The sequence below is a fragment of the Salarias fasciatus genome, chromosome 12 (assembly GCF_902148845.1).
Source record: "Salarias fasciatus chromosome 12, fSalaFa1.1, whole genome shotgun sequence".
In the NCBI taxonomy this organism is placed as follows: Eukaryota; Metazoa; Chordata; class Actinopteri; order Blenniiformes; family Blenniidae; genus Salarias; species Salarias fasciatus.
The window spans coordinates 631,807-650,438 of NC_043756.1; the positions used below are offsets into that span (position 1 = coordinate 631,807).

Here is an 18,632-nt window from a genome sequence, read left to right on the forward strand (position 1 = left end):
TGGACAGAGCCCGATAAGACACAGCCCGGTGGACCGTACCCGACTGGACAGAGCCCGATAAGACACAGCCCGGTGGACCGTACCCGACTGGACAGAGCCTAATAAGACACAGCCCGGTGGACCGTACCCGACTGGACAGAGCCCGATAAGACACAGCCCGGTGGACCGTACCCGACTGGACAGAGCCCGATAAGACACAGCCCGGTGGACCGTACCCGACTGGACAGAGCCCGATAAGACACAGCCCGGTGGACCGTACCCGACTGGACAGAGCCCGATAAGACACAGCCCGGTGGACCGTACCCGACTGGACAGAGCCCGATAAGACACAGCCCGGTGGACCGTACCCGACTGGACAGAGCCTGATAAGACACAGCCCGGTGGACCGTACCCGACTGGACAGAGCCCGATAAGACAGCCCGGTGGACCATACCCGACTGGACAGAGCCTGATAAGACACAGCCCGGTGGACCGTACCCGACTGGACGGAACCCGATAAGACACAGCCTGCTGGACTGTACCCGACTGGATGTTTAGATGCTGTATACAGAGTATAGTGTCTTTACTTTTGGCTTATGAGTTCATAGTAACTAGAAAACACCCGAACTACAGAGTTGAAGCTTGAATTTCTTGGCGTTAGATTTCACATTTTAGTGACATTTTATCTGAAGCAGAACGTTGCTGCTGTTGATCAGCACATTGACCCAGGCTACTGCTGGAAACGACTAAGACGTCACGCTGTGACGATCGCCTGTCAGAATCGTGTCACAGCTGAAGACGCCGGTCTTCAGTCACTTTTTAACCCCAAAGCTTAGACCTGGTGTTAAAACCTTCAGAAGAGAGAGAGAACCCAACACTCTGCTTGTACTACGTGGTCTAAAGGAACTTTTGGAAGGTCACGGAGAGGAGAACACCAGGAACCCGCCTTCATCCTCCATGCGCAGCCCATCAGGAAGCCTGTTCTGTGTTTGTGTCTGAATAAATGATGTTTGAACAGCTGAACTCCAGCTGAGCCTCGTTACTGAGATGTTATCTGCTGTTCCTCCTTCGCCCGCCTCTTTGTCAAATATTGACTCAACAGCTTCTCTCAGAAGGGAAACCAGGACACTAGAGCCACCTCTTTCAAAATAAAACTACAGAACAGCTCTTCTTCAAACATGTCTTTGGTGAATTTCTTTGATATTTCATCTTTTTTCCCTTTTTTTTTTTTTTTTTTTTTTTTTTGAACTTGTCCAGTCCAGCATGGAAGCAGCAGAACGGAGGTTCTGCTGCTGGAAGGTTCCGGACAGATTTGTTCTTCAAGAGGAGCTCCTGATGACTTGGTTTCTGGTCCTGGTTTCCTCCCCGGAGGGCAGGGTGGCGCCGAACCCCACATCCAGGCCTTCATCCCTCCCCTCCAGCTGTTCAGCAGCTGAGGAGCGTCAGACCTGAGGACCAGCTGCTCTTCATCCTGGATCTGGTCCAGACCTGGTCCCGGCTGAGGACTCGGGCGTGGCTGGAGCCGTCGCCCCGTGGCGGTATCGTGAAGGAAGGTGTTTGCTTCCTGCTCCGCCTCAGTGTTTGCTCTGGACTCGGGAGGAAGCGGCGGCTCTGCTGGACGGTGTCACTCCGTCCTCTGGTGAGTAGAAATCCTTCAGAAACAGGCCGATCTTCCTCAGTGCTAATGATGAATTTATTCTGTCCTGCTGGTTTGACTGAAGTGATGATCCCAGTTCAGATGAAGGAGCCGTGTTCACTCCGTTTCTGTTCTCTCTGCGGAGTACAGTAGAACAGGACAGCAAGAGAAACAGCCGTCTGTCCTCAGACATGAAGAGAAAGTCATGATTTCAGACTGAAAGTTGTGTTCTTTGAATCTATATTTTCCATGGACACTGAACTTGATCCAGACTGGCCTGGACCGTCGGTTCAGGAGTCTGGGTCAGTCAGTGAGGCCGTGGAGGCGGAGGACTCGGAGGACTCGGAGGACTCTCCGTCGCTCCGGTCACGTCCTGGTGGAAAGGTTCTGCTCAGAACCAGCTCCCGGTTCTGTGGGTCCAACACCGCGGTGACGGCACGAGGCTGGATGTGAGCGCTGAGTCCAGAGCCGAGGTCTGAGACCTTCATGAGCACAAGAACCACCGAGTCCACGTCCCATCAGCCCCAGGTCCTGGAGGCACACCCAGCGTCTGGAGCTTCAGGGTGAGCAGGCAGTCCAGCTTCGGACTCCGGAGTTCCTCGGCGCTCTCCGAAGAGCTGGAACCTCTGAACATTGTTTTAAACATTCTGTATTTTATATGTTTCATGCATTTTAGATGTTCTTTCCATTTCTTTTTGCTTTATCTCTTCCGGTCTCTTTAGCCCGTCAGCGCTTTGACAGTTTGGAAACGTTGAACTCTCTTCCTGTGAGTTTCTCGCTGTCGTGTCGGCTGTGATGTGAGGAGTGTCGGGTTCCCGGGCTCGGCAGGTGAACGGGTGAACCGCACCCCGGCAGATGCAGGACGTGGGCGAGCCCCGCCGGCCGGAGGACGACATGGCGGACGGAGACCTGGGGGACGGGACCCGGTCCCCGTCCAGGAGGACCCTCGGCCCGGCGGCCGCGCCGGAGAGACCCGAGCTGAGGCTCGGCGGTCGGCGCGGCGAGGCTCAGCACGCCGCCCGCTGGAACATCTCCCGCCTGGGTACGACGGAGCTCTGACATCCGAACACCACCACGGCCCTCTCTCTGGTTCAGTCTGAGAAACGTGAGACGCCCCGCCCTCCACATGGCGAGAACAGGGCCTGAACCGGAGTGTGTTCCAGCTGTCGGTGTCTCCGGCTGCGGTTCAGCTGTTTTTAAAGAGTTATTTAAAGAAGGAGGGCTGAGCTGAAAAACAGCAAACATGTCTGGAAAAGCCAGAATGGCTCAAACAGCTGACAATAAGTCAATAAACCCATAAAACAGGCAAAGTGCTGACGGAGATCAACCTGCTGGAACAGCTGCAACAGTTTCCACCTGGAGGAAAAGGTGCAAAGTGGACCCAAAATGCAGCTCAGATGAGATCAACTTTTTAAATGGCAGTTCTGGAAACAACCGAAAGGCATCAGAACGTCGAACATGAATGTGGCAGAAATGTGTCTTTGCTGTGTTTGAGATGAGAAGTGGTGTGTGTGTGAAACGGTGTGTGTAACGGTGTGTGTGGCCCTGCAGGCTCCCTGGCCGACTGGTCCAAAGACAAACTGAAGGACAAACTGCAGGAGGCTGCTGAGGTGAGGGAGACAGTCCTGCTGTGTCCCGGAGCTCAGCCTGGACGCTGGGACTGACCCCAGTGTCCGGCCCTGTGTGGACAGGTGATCGACGCTCTGAGCTGCGAGCTGGAGGTGACTCACCGCTACCTGGAGGGCAAATATGAAGCTCTGAGGATCCTACAGGGGAAGGTAAGATACACACACTCAAACCAGACCACAGGTCTGTCCAGGACCGGAACCTTCTGAAGACTGGATCCCTTCAGGGAGCCTGTGGAGCTGGACCGCCGGGCCGGGCCGGGCCGGGCCGGGCCGGTCCCGGCTCCTGTTGCTCTGGTGCGTTGGGCTTTGTGGAGGGAGGGGGGGGGGGGCACAGTGCAGTCCCACACTACATCTGAATCCACTGTTCCTCCATGTGTCCACAAGGGGGCGCTGGACAGTGACCATCCACCTGCCAGAAATAAGTAAGAAGAGGTTTTGGGAGGCAGTTCGGCCCCTCCCACTACGTCCAGGCCGTCCCTGACGTCCCTGACTGTAGAGTTTCATGATTGGTTATCAGGTTGGAGAGGTGAGAGAGCAACATTTAGATCAATCACAGAGCTGAGAGTTAAATCTTCATACTTGGTCACATTCAGTGAGTGAAGTGTTGACCTGGTGGACATGGCTGTCCTCCTGGTCACTGCAGCGGCTGCCTCCTGCTGACTGTGTGTTTGTGGGCTTCCTGAGCAAACGTTGGAGCCCAGGACCTCTGTGCAGCCGACTCCACCCGGTTCTTTGATTCTGTGCTCGGTAGGAAAAATGCCCAAACGACTGACTTCAGATGGTTACCATTTATTTCAGTACAGCCAGATGTGATGCTCAGCTGGACCTTACAGGGAAAGATACGCAGGATTTCGCCCCGAAAGGATCCTGATGGTTCAGAGACAGAGCTTTATTCCATGTTCTTCTGGGCGGGGCCCGACAGACGGGCTGGACTTTGTTCGCAGTTGGACAGTTTGGTGTTGATGTCAGCTGAGTGTGTTTGGAAGACTAGTGTGTGTGTGTTGATATCTCCGGAACACGTGGGTGTGTTTACACTTCAGCAGAACGTCTTATAACCTTGGTGCAGTTGTTCTCAGGAACAAGTGTCACAGCGGCCTGATGTGCCGTCAGTACAGCTGCTCCCTTTACTTCATCATGGCAGTAGTGATGAATTAAAGCATGTACCCAACAGTCCCCCTTTCATATGATTTCATCATGTCGCCAAAAATGAATGTGTGTGAGTGTGTGTGTGTTGATGTGTATGCCTGTCTCTGCTGTCTCTCTGCTGTCTCTCTGTCTCTCTGCTGCCTCTCTGCTGTCTCTGCTGTCTCTGCTGTCTCTCTGCTGTCTCTCTGCTGTCTCTCTGCTGTCTCTGCTGTCTCTCTGCTGTCTCTCTGCTGTCTCTGCTGTCTCTCTGCTGTCTCTCTGCTGTCTCTCTGCTGTCTCTGCTGTCTCTCTGCTGCCTCTCTGCTGTCTCTCTGCTGTCTCTGCTGTCTCTCTGCTGTCTCTCTGCTGTCTCTCTGTCTCTCTGCTGTCTCTCTGCTGTCTCTCTGCTGTCTCTCTGCTGTCTCTCTGTCTCTGCTGTCTCTCTGCTGTCTCTCTGCTGTCTCTCTGCTGTCTCTCTGCTGTCTCTGCTGTCTCTCTGCTGTCTCTCTGCTGTCTCCCTGCCTCTCTTGGACTGCCGCTCTGCTTGCTGGGTAGCGACTGACCCGACCTGCTGCTGTCCACAGGCCATCCTGGACCGAGCCACGAGCCACACCCAGAGTCTGCAGCAGAAGAGTGAGGAGAAGGCCAAGGCCCTGGAGAAGGTGATCTGCAGCCGCTCAGACAGAGGCGGGGGTGTTTGATTTAACGTCCCTCAGAACACACACTTCTCTTGTTCCTGACAGCAGCTCTAGCTACTGTTAACACACAGCTGTCAGAATTAGCATCTAATAAATCACAGCTGATGGTGAAGCTGGTTAAAGAAAAATGAATTAAAGAGGTCAAAAGTAAAAGTGATATATAGGTTGTTTTTTTTTGTAGAAAAACCTGTGAAAATCACCAGAACTACTACCCAAATGCTGAAAGAAAGAAAGAAAGAAAGAAAGCAAAAAACAACGGCTGCAAAAATAGCAAAGAAGAAAAAGGATAAAGCTGCTAAAATAAACTATTTCTGAATTTAAAAAAGTGACATCAAACATCGTGTCACAGACTGAGTCTGAGGCTCAGGCCCCAAGATCACAGTGTCAGAAATGCAATGTCCCTCCAGGACGGGCTGCAGAACTAAAGGTTTCAGGTTCAGAGCAGAGCTGCTGGTCAGAGTGTGGCCTGGAGGACTAGAGGACTGGGGGACTGGGGGACTGGGGGACTGGAGGACTAGAGGACTGGGGGACTGGAGGACTGGGGGACTGGAGGACTGGGGGACTGGGGGACTAGAGGACTGGAGGACTAGAGGACTGGGGGACTGGGGGACTGGAGGACTGGGGGACTGGAGGACTAGAGGACTAGAGGACTGGGGGACTGGAGGACTGGGGGACTGGAGGACTGGGGGACTGGAGGACTGGAGGACTAGAGGACTGGGGGACTGGAGGACTGGGGGACTGGAGGACTGGGGGACTGGAGGACTGGAGGACTAGAGGACTGGGGGACTGGAGGACTGGGGGACTGGAGGACTGGGGGACTGGGGGACTAGAGGACTGGAGGACTAGAGGACTGGGGGACTGGGGGACTGGAGGACTGGGGGACTGGGGGACTAGAGGACTAGAGGACTGGGGGACTGGAGGACTGGGGGACTGGAGGACTGGGGGACTGGAGGACTAGAGGACTGGGGGACTGGAGGACTGGAGGACTGGGGGACTGGAGGACTGGAGGACTGGGGGACTGGAGGACTGGGGGACTGGAGGACTGGAGGACTGGGGGACTGGGGGACTGGAGGACTAGAGGACTGGGGGACTGGAGGACTAGAGGACTAGAGGACTGGGGGACTGGAGGACTAGAGGACTAGAGGACTGGGGGACTGGAGGACTGGGGGACTGGAGGACTAGAGGACTGGGGGACTGGAGGACTGGAGGACTGGGGGACTGGAGGACTGGAGGACTGGGGGACTGGAGGACTAGAGGACTGGGGGACTGGAGGACTGGAGGACTGGGGGACTGGAGGACTGGAGGACTGGGGGACTGGAGGACTGGGGGACTGGAGGACTAGAGGACTGGGGGACTGGGGGACTGGGGGACTGGAGGACTAGAGGACTGGGGGACTGGAGGACTAGAGGACTAGAGGACTGGGGGACTGGGGGACTGGAGGACTGGGGGACTGGGGGACTAGAGGACTGGGGGACTGGAGGACTAGAGGACTAGAGGACTGGGGGACTGGGGGACTGGAGGACTGGGGGACTGGGGGACTAGAGGACTAGAGGACTGGGGGACTGGGGGACTGGAGGACTGGGGGACTGGAGGACTGGAGGACTGGGGGACTGGGGGACTGGGGGACTGGAGGACTAGAGGACTGGGGGACTGGAGGACTAGAGGACTAGAGGACTGGGGGACTGGAGGACTGGGGGACTGGAGGACTGGAGGACTGGGGGACTGGGGGACTGGAGGACTAGAGGACTGGGGGACTGGAGGACTAGAGGACTAGAGGACTGGGGGACTGGAGGACTAGAGGACTAGAGGACTGGGGGACTGGAGGACTGGGGGACTGGAGGACTAGAGGACTGGGGGACTGGAGGACTGGAGGACTGGGGGACTGGAGGACTGGAGGACTGGGGGACTGGAGGACTAGAGGACTGGGGGACTGGAGGACTGGAGGACTGGGGGACTGGAGGACTGGAGGACTGGGGGACTGGAGGACTGGGGGACTGGAGGACTGGGGGACTGGAGGACTGGAGGACTAGAGGACTGGGGGACTGGAGGACTGGGGGACTGGAGGACTAGAGGACTGGGGGACTGGAGGACTGGGGGACTGGAGGACTGGGGGACTGGAGGACTAGAGGACTGGAGGACTAGAGGACTGGAGGACTGGGGGACTGGAGGACTGGGGGACTGTAGGACTATAGGACTGGGGGACTGGAGGACTGGGGGACTGGAGGACTAGAGGACTGGGGGACTGGAGGACTAGAGGACTGGGGGACTGGAGGACTGGGGGACTGTAGGACTATAGGACTGGGGGACTGGAGGACTGGGGGACTGGAGGACTGGAGGACTAGAGGACTGGGGGACTGGGGGACTGGAGGACTGGAGGACTGGGGGACTGGGGGACTGGAGGACTAGAGGACTAGAGGACTGGGGGACTGGAGGACTAGAGGACTAGAGGACTGGGGGACTGGAGGACTGGGGGACTGGAGGACTGGGGGACTAGAGGACTGGAGGACTAGAGGACTGGGGGACTGGAGGACTGGGGGACTAGAGGACTGGAGGACTGGTGGGCTGGTGGGCTGGTGGGCTGGTGGACTGGTGGACTGGAGGACTGGTGGGCTGGTGGACTGGTGGGCTGGTGGGCTGGTGGGCTGGAGGACTGGTGGGCTGGTGGGCTGGTGGGCTGGTGGGCTGGAGGACTGGTGGGCTGGAGGACTGGTGGGCTGGTGGACTGGTGGACTGGTGGACTGGTGGACTGGTGGGCTGGAGGACTGGTGGGCTGGAGGACTGGTGGGCTGGAGGACTGGTGGACTGGTGGGCTGGAGGACTGGTGGGCTGGTGGACTGGTGGGCTGGTGGACTGGTGGGCTGGTGGACTGGTGGACTGGTGGACTGGAGGACTGGTGGGCTGGTGGACTGGTGGGCTGGTGGACTGGTGGGCTGGTGGGCTGGAGGACTGGTGGGCTGGAGGACTGGTGGGCTGGTGGACTGGTGGACTGGTGGGCTGGAGGACTGGTGGGCTGGTGGACTGGAGGACTGGGGGACTGGGGGACTGGGGGACTGGAGGACTAGAGGACTGGGGGACTGGAGGACTAGAGGACTAGAGGACTGGGGGACTGGAGGACTAGAGGACTAGAGGACTGGGGGACTGGAGGACTGGGGGACTGGGGGACTGGAGGACTGGGGGACTGGAGGACTAGAGGACTGGGGGACTGGAGGACTCGGGGACTGGAGGACTGGAGGACTGGGGGACTGGAGGACTAGAGGACTGGGGGACTGGAGGACTGGAGGACTGGGGGACTGGAGGACTGGAGGACTGGGGGACTGGAGGACTGGGGGACTGGAGGACTGGGGGACTGGAGGACTGGAGGACTGGGGGACTGGAGGACTGGGGGACTGGAGGACTAGAGGACTAGAGGACTGGAGGACTGGGGGACTGGAGGACTGGGGGACTGGAGGACTGGGGGACTGGAGGACTAGAGGACTGGAGGACTGGGGGACTGGAGGACTGGGGGACTGGAGGACTGGGGGACTGTAGGACTATAGGACTGGGGGACTGGAGGACTGGGGGACTGGAGGACTAGAGGACTGGGGGACTGGAGGACTAGAGGACTGGGGGACTGGAGGACTGGGGGACTGTAGGACTATAGGACTGGGGGACTGGAGGACTGGGGGACTGGAGGACTGGAGGACTAGAGGACTGGGGGACTGGGGGACTGGAGGACTGGAGGACTGGGGGACTGGGGGACTGGGGGACTGGAGGACTAGAGGACTAGAGGACTGGGGGACTGGAGGACTAGAGGACTAGAGGACTGGGGGACTGGAGGACTGGGGGACTGGAGGACTGGGGGACTAGAGGACTGGAGGACTAGAGGACTGGGGGACTGGAGGACTGGGGGACTAGAGGACTGGAGGACTGGTGGGCTGGTGGGCTGGTGGGCTGGTGGACTGGTGGACTGGAGGACTGGTGGGCTGGTGGGCTGGTGGGCTGGAGGACTGGTGGGCTGGTGGGCTGGTGGGCTGGAGGACTGGTGGGCTGGTGGGCTGGTGGGCTGGTGGGCTGGAGGACTGGTGGACTGGTGGACTGGTGAACTGGTGGGCTGGAGGACTGGTGGGCTGGTGGGCTGGTGGGCTGGAGGACTGGTGGGCTGGTGGACTGGTGGGCTGGTGGGCTGGTGGGCTGGAGGACTGGTGGGCTGGTGGGCTGGTGGGCTGGTGGGCTGGAGGACTGGTGGGCTGGTGGACTGGTGGGCTGGTGGACTGGTGGACTGGTGGGCTGGTGGGCTGGAGGACTGGTGGGCTGGAGGACTGGTGGGCTGGTGGACTGGTGGGCTGGTGGACTGGTGGGCTGGTGGGCTGGAGGACTGGTGGGCTGGAGGACTGGTGGGCTGGAGGACTGGTGGGCTGGTGGACTGGTGGGCTGGTGGACTGGTGGACTGGTGGACTGGTGGACTGGTGGGCTGGAGGACTGGTGGGCTGGAGGACTGGTGGGCTGGAGGACTGGTGGGCTGGTGGACTGGTGGACTGGTGGGCTGGAGGACTGGTGAGCTGGTGGACTGGTGGACTGGTGGACTGGTGGACTGGTGGGCTGGTGGACTGGTGGGCTGGTGGACTGGTGGACTGGTGGGCTGGTGGACTGGTGGACTGGAGGACTGGTGGGCTGGTGGACTGGTGGGCAGCCAGTCAGGCTCACAGGCTGTCAGACTGTAACACACATTTAAACAGAGGTTGGGGGGGGAAAAACTGAGAGCTGAATCACGTTCCGGTCCAGCACTAAAGCGGCATCTCAGGTCCCCTTTAATAGAGCTGCTTATTGAGGAAAGAGCTCAGCCTCTGCACCACAGCTGAAACAAATCTGCAGTCAGCAGCCAGGTCCCTGCCTCTGCAAACACAACCCGGAACCGCCCAGCGGCCACAAGACAGGAACACCCCAGTGTGGCGGCAGGAGAGCAGGACATGACACAGTGAGGTCAGACTGTGGCATCAAGGCAGTGACATCATTCAAGGACGTCAGACAGTGACAGCAGACAGTGACATCATTCAGTGACAGCAGACAGTGACATCATTCAGTGACAGCAGACAGTGACATCATTCAGTGACAGCAGACAGTGACATCATTCAGTGACAGCAGACAGTGACATCATTCAGTGACGTCAGACAGTGACGTCATTCAGTGACAGCAGACAGTGACATCATTCAGTGACGGCAGGCAGTGACATCATTCAGTGACGGCAGACAGTGACATCATTCAGTGACAGCAGACAGTGACATCATTCAGTGACGTCAGACAGTGACGTCAGGCAGTGACATCATTCAGTGACATCAGACAGTGACGTCATTCAGTGACATCATTCAGTGACAGCAGACAGTGACGTCAGGCAGTGACATCATTCAGTGACAGCAGACAGTGACGTCAGGTAGTGACAGCAGACAGTGACATCATTCAGTGACATCATTCAGTGACAGCAGACAGTGACATCGTTCAGTGACATCATTCAGTGACAGCAGACAGTGACGTCATTCAGTGACAGCAGACAGTGACGTCAGGCAGTGACATCATTCAGTGACAGCAGACAGTGACGTCATTTAGTGACATCATTCAGTGACATCATTCAGTGACAGCAGACAGTGACATCATTCAGTGACAGCAGACAGTGACATCATTCAGTGACAGCAGACAGTGACATCATTCAGTGACGTCAGACAGTGACGTCATTCAGTGACAGCAGACAGTGACATCATTCAGTGGTGGCAGGCAGTGACATCATTCAGTGACGGCAGACAGTGACATCATTCAGTGACAGCAGACAGTGACATCATTCAGTGACAGCAGACAGTGACATCATTCAGTGACGTCAGACAGTGACGTCATTCAGTGACAGCAGACAGTGACATCATTCAGTGGTGGCAGGCAGTGACATCATTCAGTGACGGCAGACAGTGACGTCATTCAGTGACAGCAGACAGTGACATCATTCAGTGACGGCAGGCAGTGACATCATTCAGTGACGGCAGACAGTGACGTCATTCAGTGACAGCAGACAGTGACATCATTCAGTGACAGCAGACAGTGACATCATTCAGTGACAGCAGACAGTGACATCATTCAGTGGCGTCAGACAGTGACATCATTCAGTGACGTCAGACAGTGACGTCATTCAGTGACAGCAGACAGTGACATCATTCAGTGATGGCAGGCAGTGACATCATTCAGTGACGGCAGACAGTGACATCATTCAGTGACGGCAGACAGTGACATCATTCAGTGACAGCAGACAGTGACATCATTCAGTGACAGCAGACAGTGACGTCAGGTAGTGACATCATTCAGTGACAGCAGACAGTGACAGCAGACAGTGACATCATTCAGTGACATCAGACAGTGACATCATTCAGTGACAGCAGACAGTGACGTCAGGCAGTGACATCATTCAGTGACAGCAGACAGTGACGTCAGGTAGTGACAGCAGACAGTGACATCATTCAGTGACAGCAGACAGTGACATCGTTCAGTGACATCATTCAGTGACAGCAGACAGTGACGTCATTCAGTGACAGCAGACAGTGACGTCAGGTAGTGACAGCAGACAGTGACATCATTCAGTGACATCATTCAGTGACAGCAGACAGTGACGTCATTTAGTGACATCATTCAGTGACATCATTCAGTGACTGCAGACAGTGACATCATACAGTGATGTCAGGCAATGACATCATGCAGTGACGGCAGACAGTGACATCATTCAGTGACATCATTCAGTGACAGCAGACAGTGACATCATTCAGTGACAGCAGACAGTGACGTCAGGCAGTGACATCATTCAGTGACGGCAGACAGTGACGTCACTGATACGTAGGACCTACGTAGGGCATCGAAAACTCGTGAGACCCAAACGAGATCGGTCACAGAGGAGCTGCTGTGAGCTGCTGGAGAGCAACTCACCGCTACCTGGCCCACCGCTCTGTTCCATACAGGCAGGGGATTGGACCCCAGCCCACTCCTCATCAATGATAACACGCTTCATTTGCATAAATAAACACTGCCCACGGTGGGAGTCATGAGAAACACAAACACGGAGAACCATAGGGTTGTCCGAGTTGGAGCCATACTTATAACTCCGCCCCACGGCTGCGCCATCTACTTCGTCTGGCTCCGCCTACCTCTGGCTCTGCCATCATGAACGCACCTAGTGATGTCAGGCAGTGACATCATTCAGTCACAGCAGACAGTGACATCATTCAGTGACGTCAGGCAGTGACATCACACATTGAGATCAGGAAGTGACATCAGACTGACATCAGGCAGTGACGTCACTCAGTGAGATGTGCTGACGGTGGATCTCCTGCAGGAGGTCAACAGTCTGCAGTGGGAGCTCAGCTTCCTGCAGCTTCACGCCCAGAGGTTGGAGCAGTCCTGGGAGCACAGATACAGCCGGTCAGCTTCTGTCTCTGCACATTCTGATTCCTAAAAAACCCACAATGTTCTGCCGGTTCTGCATTCTTTTTCTACTTCCTACTTCTGCATGTTCTGGTTCCTGCATCTGTTCTTTCTAATTCCTGTTTTTACATGCTCTACTTCCTGTTTCTCCACCTTCTACTTCCTGGAAAAAAAGGATATATTCTGCCTCCTGTTACTGCATGTTCCGCCTGCCCTACAGTTTCTGCATGTTCCTGGTTCTGCATGTTCTACCTCTTCTTTCTGCACATTGTGGTTCCTGCTTCTCCAAATTCTATTTTTTGTTTCTGCTCATTCTAGTTCTTGTTTTTGCACGTTCTGCTTTCTAAAAAACCCCAGATATTCTGCCTCATGGTTCCGCCTCCTGGTTCTGCGTGTTCTACCTCTTGTTTCTACATGGTCTGCTTCCTGCTTCTGCCTTGTCTGCCTCCTCTTTCTCCACGTTCTCCCTGAACTCACTGCTGTCGCTGTGATCAGAACTGTGAATGAGAACAAGGTTCTGACGGAGCGACTGGAGGAGACCCAGAACCAGATCCAGCAGCTCGGAGCGGAAAACTCTGGTAACTCATCAGAGAATCAAAGTCACATGTCTGTCTGAGCTGCTCCCACAGTGTGTGTGTGTGTGTGTGTGTGTGTCTAGCTTTGAGACGGCAGTACTTGGAGCTGTTCTCCATGCTGAATGTGAGGGAACAGAGGATCTACCAAAGAACCAAACCTCAGTACAACCCAGAGAGAGAGGCCAGCGTGCTGGAGGTCAGCCAGCACACACACACACACACACACACACACACACACACACACACACACACACACACACACACACACACACACACACACACACACCTGAATATATGGAATACCTTTTGACACCTGTCTTGCTGGACGTGTTTTGCCAGCTGGCTGTGCTGGGAGCCTGTCGCTGCTTCGGCCTGACAGAAGCTTGTGCCTGCAGTCGCACAGCTGCTGCCAGCAGGAGGCAGCTCGTCCAGCTGCAGCAGGAGGTAAACCGCACCCTCACCTCTCACACCTCTTTTCTTTCAGGAAAGCTTCACGCTCTTTGAGCCTGCTGTCCTCCTGGTTCTGGTCTCCATGTATGCAGTAGACGATGCTGTAGTAACTGTTAGTACCTGTACAGTCGATCTGAAGCCTCTGTTATTATCAGTCTACTTGCATATGTGCAGAAATCCCGGCTGTGATTGTTGAGCTCGATGTGTAGATGGAACCTCAGATGGTTTGAAAATATGGCACTCTCGAAACGTTTTGATTCAGTGACTGAAAACACTGTAGCTGCATCAGAACACATCAGTCAGTGAGTCAGCTGTGATGCTGGGAGATAACGTTTCAGACTGCATGTTCAGGCTGGTGGTTCGATCCCACATCTCAGGTTTCCTCCAGTGGAGCTCCATCAGTGTGCAGGGCAGCCGTCACTTTTTTGGTGTGAAATACTAGACTATAAGTTAATTTTTGTTGTTGTTTTTGGACTGATATTAAAACTTATAAATATAGAAAAGTAACAGACATATTAAGATATTGAAAAGTACATACCATATGTGACCACTAGATGTCACTGTGTGACCACAGAAAGCTGCTGCAGTACCACAGAAAATCCATTATTACTGCTGGATTTAACTGGCCAAGAACAGAAAAGAGCAAAATGTCCACAGCAGAATTTAAAGTAATTAAGTTCTGAGTGTGAGAAAGCGGCGAGGGAGAACAGAAACCGTGGCCATGATGAAGAAATCCAGACGGATGTGGAACAGCTGCAGATGGACATGAACATCTGGACATGGAGGAAGATGTCTTTTCTCAGAGCCTGTGTCCTCCCTGTCCTGTGTCTTCCAGCTGGACGCCCTGCGCTCCAGGATGGAGGAGGCTGTCATGGTCGCCGACGCTTTTCGCATCGCCTTCGAGCAGCAGCTGAGGAAACGAAGCGAGCGCTTCCTGCTGCTGGCCGAGGCCAACGTCCTGAAGCCCCACCACTGCAAGGCCGAAGGCAGGTCTGCCGGGGGGCGGGGGCGGGGGCGGGGGGCGGAGCGCCGCCCCTCTGTCTGTCCACATCTGGGCTGCACTGACTGTCCATCTGGAGCACAGAGTCAGCCAATGAAAGCAAAAAGCTGTCATCACTGACAGCCGATGAAAACAAGAGAGAATAGAATGATCTTTATTGTCATGACACAAGTTCAACAAATTAAACTCTTTTGGTGCAAAGTACAACTACAGGATTAATTTTCACACACACACACACACACACACACACACACACACACATCCCTCCCGAGGAGATCGCCAAACTCATATTATCGCTCCACAAACTCTGTATTCAGCCGTTTTCCACAAAACTGAAAAGCAGTTCTTCAAATGTTGACACACACCAGCAGTACGAATCCCTCTGATGCTGAACGACACATCAAAATGTAATCCACACAGTTTAAAATTTCATTTTTTATGATCAAAAAATTGTATTTTTTTAATTATTAAAAAATCAAAATACAAATACGAGTGAAAGTTTTCCATTAGTTACAGTTTAAATTAGATGTATTCTGAATAGAGCTACTTTCTCCAAAAAAGGATTACTTGTAGGGACTGCTTTACGGTAGTGGTTCTGAAATGGTGTGTGTGTCGTGAGATTTTGTGACAACTCCAGATTGTTATTATAGCCCTGGCATATGAACTACATGGTTTTGAGCGTTGATGTCCTGTGGATGACGACACACTGACGACCCAAAGTATTCATATTAAGGCCAATTTAGGATCAAAGTTACTTTTATTCAACCAGAAAGTTTTATTGACCAGAAATGATCCAGGACTCTTCTGAAACTTAATAAGATGATGTTCAAGAAGCACCATCCTGGAAATAATGTCTCTAACCTTTTATTTATACTTGAATAAAAAGTGGCATGCCCAGAATCCTTCACACCCTCAGCCATCAGTAGGAAAGCTCCATTAATCAAACTCTTCCTGGAATCACTGAGCAGCTGGTTTCATGTCTCCACTGGGATTTTTGACCATTAATTTTCAGCAGTGAGCTCCAACTCTTTTGTTTTAACATGTCCTCCTTTCTGTCTTCATCGCCTGTCCCCCTAAAGAGACACCTGGGGTTCTGTTTGACTCTCACTGATTGGTGGTGTACTCGCCGTGTCGCTGGCAGGTGTTACCAGGAGTCCTTTGATCAGTGTAGGACAGAAGCTGAGAGGACTGCTCCCTTCCAGCCTGGACATGAAGATGCCCGAAGAGGTTTTACAAACTCTCTACAGACTGCTGGACTTGGTTAGTATCTCCACTGGCACTGCTGATATTAGTGAAGAGTCATATTACGAAGTGTTCAATGTTCTCTGCTGCAGCTCAATGATAAAGAGGAGGCTCTGGCCCACCAGAGGAAGGTGAGCATCATGTTAGCCCGCAGTGCAGAGGAGCTGCAGAAACAGCTGCATCAGGATGAGCCGCCGGACTCGGTACCGTCCAGGAAAACCATGAAGGAACCATCAGACCAGTCCAAAGACCAGAGCCAGGAAACATCGGGAACCTCACAGTGTGAAGAAGTCTCATCACAGTCCAATAAAACGTCTAAAACCCCGACTGACTGCTCAAAGAACCAGAGCCAGGACATATCCGAGTCCCGTTTATCAGAGTCCACTGTCCACACGGGGCGGAAGACAAAACGGCCTGACACTGCACCTCAAACAGGGTCTAGAGCAGAGTCTAGAGCAGAGACTGGAACAGAGACTGGAACAGAATCTAGAGCAGAGTCTAGAGCAGAGACTGGAACAGAGTCTAGGGCAGAGACTGGAACAGAGTCTAGAACAGAGTCTAGAGCAGAGACTGGACCAGAGTCTAGAACAGAGTCTAGGGCAGAGACTGGAACAGAGTCTAGAGCAGAGTCTAGAACAGAGTCTAGGGCAGAGACTGGAACAGAATCTAGAACAGAGTCTAGAGCAGAGACTGGAACAGAGTCTAGAACAGAGTCTAGAGCAGAGACTGGAACAGAGTCTAGAACAGAGTCTAGAACAGAGTCTAGGGCAGAGACTGGAACAGAATCTAGAACAGAGTCTAGAGCAGAGACTGGAACAGAGTCTAGAACAGAGTCTAGAGCAGAGACTGGAACAGAGTCTAGAACAGAGACTGGAACAGGGTCTAGAACAGAGTCTAGAGCAGAGACTGGAACAGAGTCTAGAACAGAGACTGGAACAGGGTCTACAGCAGAGACTGGAACAGAATCTAGAACAGAGTCTAGAGCAGAGACTGGAACAGAGTCTAGAACAGAGTCTAGAGCAGAGACTGGAACAGAGTCTAGAACAGAGTCTAGAGCAGAGACTGGAACAGAGTCTAGAACAGAGTCTAGAGCAGAGACTGGAACAGAGTCTAGAACAGAGACTGGAACAGGGTCTACAGCAGAGACTGGAACAGAATCTAGAACAGAGTCTAGAGCAGAGACTGGAACAGAGTCTAGAACAGAGTCTAGAGCAGAGACTGGAACAGAGTCTAGAACAGAGTCTAGAGCAGAGACTGGAACAGAGTCTAGAACAGAGTCTAGAGCAGAGACTGGAACAGAGTCTAGAACAGAGTCTAGAGCAGAGACTGGAACAGAGTCTAGAACAGAGTCTAGAGCAGAGACTGGAACAGAGTCTAGAACAGAGTCTAGAGCAGAGACTGGAACAGAGTCTAGAACAGAGTCTAGAGCAGAGACTGGAACAGAGTCTACAGCAGAGACTGGAACAGAGTCTAGAGCAGAGACTGACTCACTGCAGGATTTGGACTCGTCGCAGACTGACAGCAAACCGGTGTTTCACCATGAGAATCATGAGAGCCGTAAGAAACGTGACGACCACAAGAAGGCCGAGAACCCTGACCCCCCACTGTGAGAACCCTGACCCCCCACTGTGAGAACCCTGACCCCCCCCCCCCACCGTGAGGACCCTGACCCCCCACTGTGAGAACCCTGACCCCCCTCCCCACTGTGAGAACCCTGACCCCCCACTGTGAGAACCCTGACCCCCCTCCCCACTGTGAGAACCCTGACCCCCCCACTGTGAGAACCCTGACCCCCCCCCCACTGTGAGAACCCTGACCCCCCCCCACTGTGAGAACCCTGACCCCCCCACTGTGAGAACCCTGACCCCCCCCCCCCCCCCACTGTGAGGACCCTGACCCCCCACTGTGAGCCTGGGCCAGAGTGGTGAAGCCTTCACTTCCTGGTCTGAGCCTCTCCAGAACCTTGGCAGGAACAGCCCCGCCTGCGGCTCTTCTCTGCACATGCAGGACGATGTCCAGCTCGGCCCGAGGACCATGAGAATGAGGAGACCAGCGGTCTGGGAGGACCAGCTGAGGAAGCTGCCTGGACCGAGGAACCGGGATATGAACAGACCGCTCCGTACACCTGCTGAGCGTTAGCCGGTCTCACAGCGTCACAGCAGGCGGCGCGTTGGTGCAGTGGTTCGTCCGTTGATGATCCACATGAATGTTTCAAGCTTCAGTACCTCGAACCTGACACAGAATCGAGTAAATCACTGAATCGTCAGTTCTGGTCGACACTGAGCGCTCCAGGGCCTCCAGGACGTCCTCTCAGAAGCCACGCCCCCCACGTGACCGTCTGACGCAGCACGTCCCGCTCGGAGCGCCTCCGGACGAGCTGAAGAGAAGGACTGCAGACTGGTTTAAAGAGACCGAGACAGAAGCCTGAAAACACCACGAGGCGGCAGGAGAAATGACGGCTCAGCCACAGGCTGGACCTCCAGCCGCTCAACAACGTCAGTAGCGCCTTAAAGCCAGGCTCCTTTAGTCACCGTGTTTCTGATGGAGTCTTGATGAAAACAGCTGTTTCAGGATTACATCGTCTTCTCACTTCAGAATGTTATGGCTGGAGACTATTTTAATTCAACTTAAACTTTATTTTAATTGTTTAAAATAAAATGAAAGCTATTTAATTTTCTTTTGATTTAAAACAGTACCATTATGCTGATTTTCCAGCGGTGTTCGGTCTTTTTTCACTTGGACCTTCTCACAGTTGATTTGCTTTGTTTTCACTTAATGTGATTTGAGGACAATAACATTGACTTCCTGTCACATGACAAAGCCTGATGGTAACCATGGAGACAGGAATGTTATTACCTTCACCTCATTTAA

At 54.1% G+C, this 18,632-nt stretch overlaps 2 protein-coding genes across 2 annotated transcripts; both read left to right on the forward strand.

Moving 5' to 3' along the window:
- Window positions 1–1,582: 1,582 nt before the first annotated feature.
- On the forward strand, window positions 1,583–13,217 carry ccdc125 (coiled-coil domain containing 125). The gene is made up of 8 exons (XM_030105025.1): window positions 1,583–1,618; window positions 1,887–2,178; window positions 2,338–2,657; window positions 3,167–3,225; window positions 3,307–3,393; window positions 4,953–5,030; window positions 12,406–13,072; window positions 13,153–13,217. Exons 3-7 carry the CDS (start codon window positions 2,471–2,473, stop codon window positions 12,523–12,525), a joined length of 531 nt encoding a protein of 176 aa, XP_029960885.1. The 5' UTR covers window positions 1,583–1,618; window positions 1,887–2,178; window positions 2,338–2,470; the 3' UTR covers window positions 12,526–13,072; window positions 13,153–13,217.
- Window positions 13,185–17,448, forward strand: LOC115397671 (putative uncharacterized protein DDB_G0271606). Its single transcript, XM_030104102.1, has 3 exons — window positions 13,185–13,265; window positions 14,355–14,509; window positions 15,989–17,448. The coding sequence occupies exons 1-3, from the start codon at window positions 13,185–13,187 to the stop codon at window positions 17,391–17,393; spliced, it is 1,641 nt and encodes a 546-aa protein (XP_029959962.1). The 3' UTR covers window positions 17,394–17,448.
- Window positions 17,449–18,632: the final 1,184 nt, after the last annotated feature.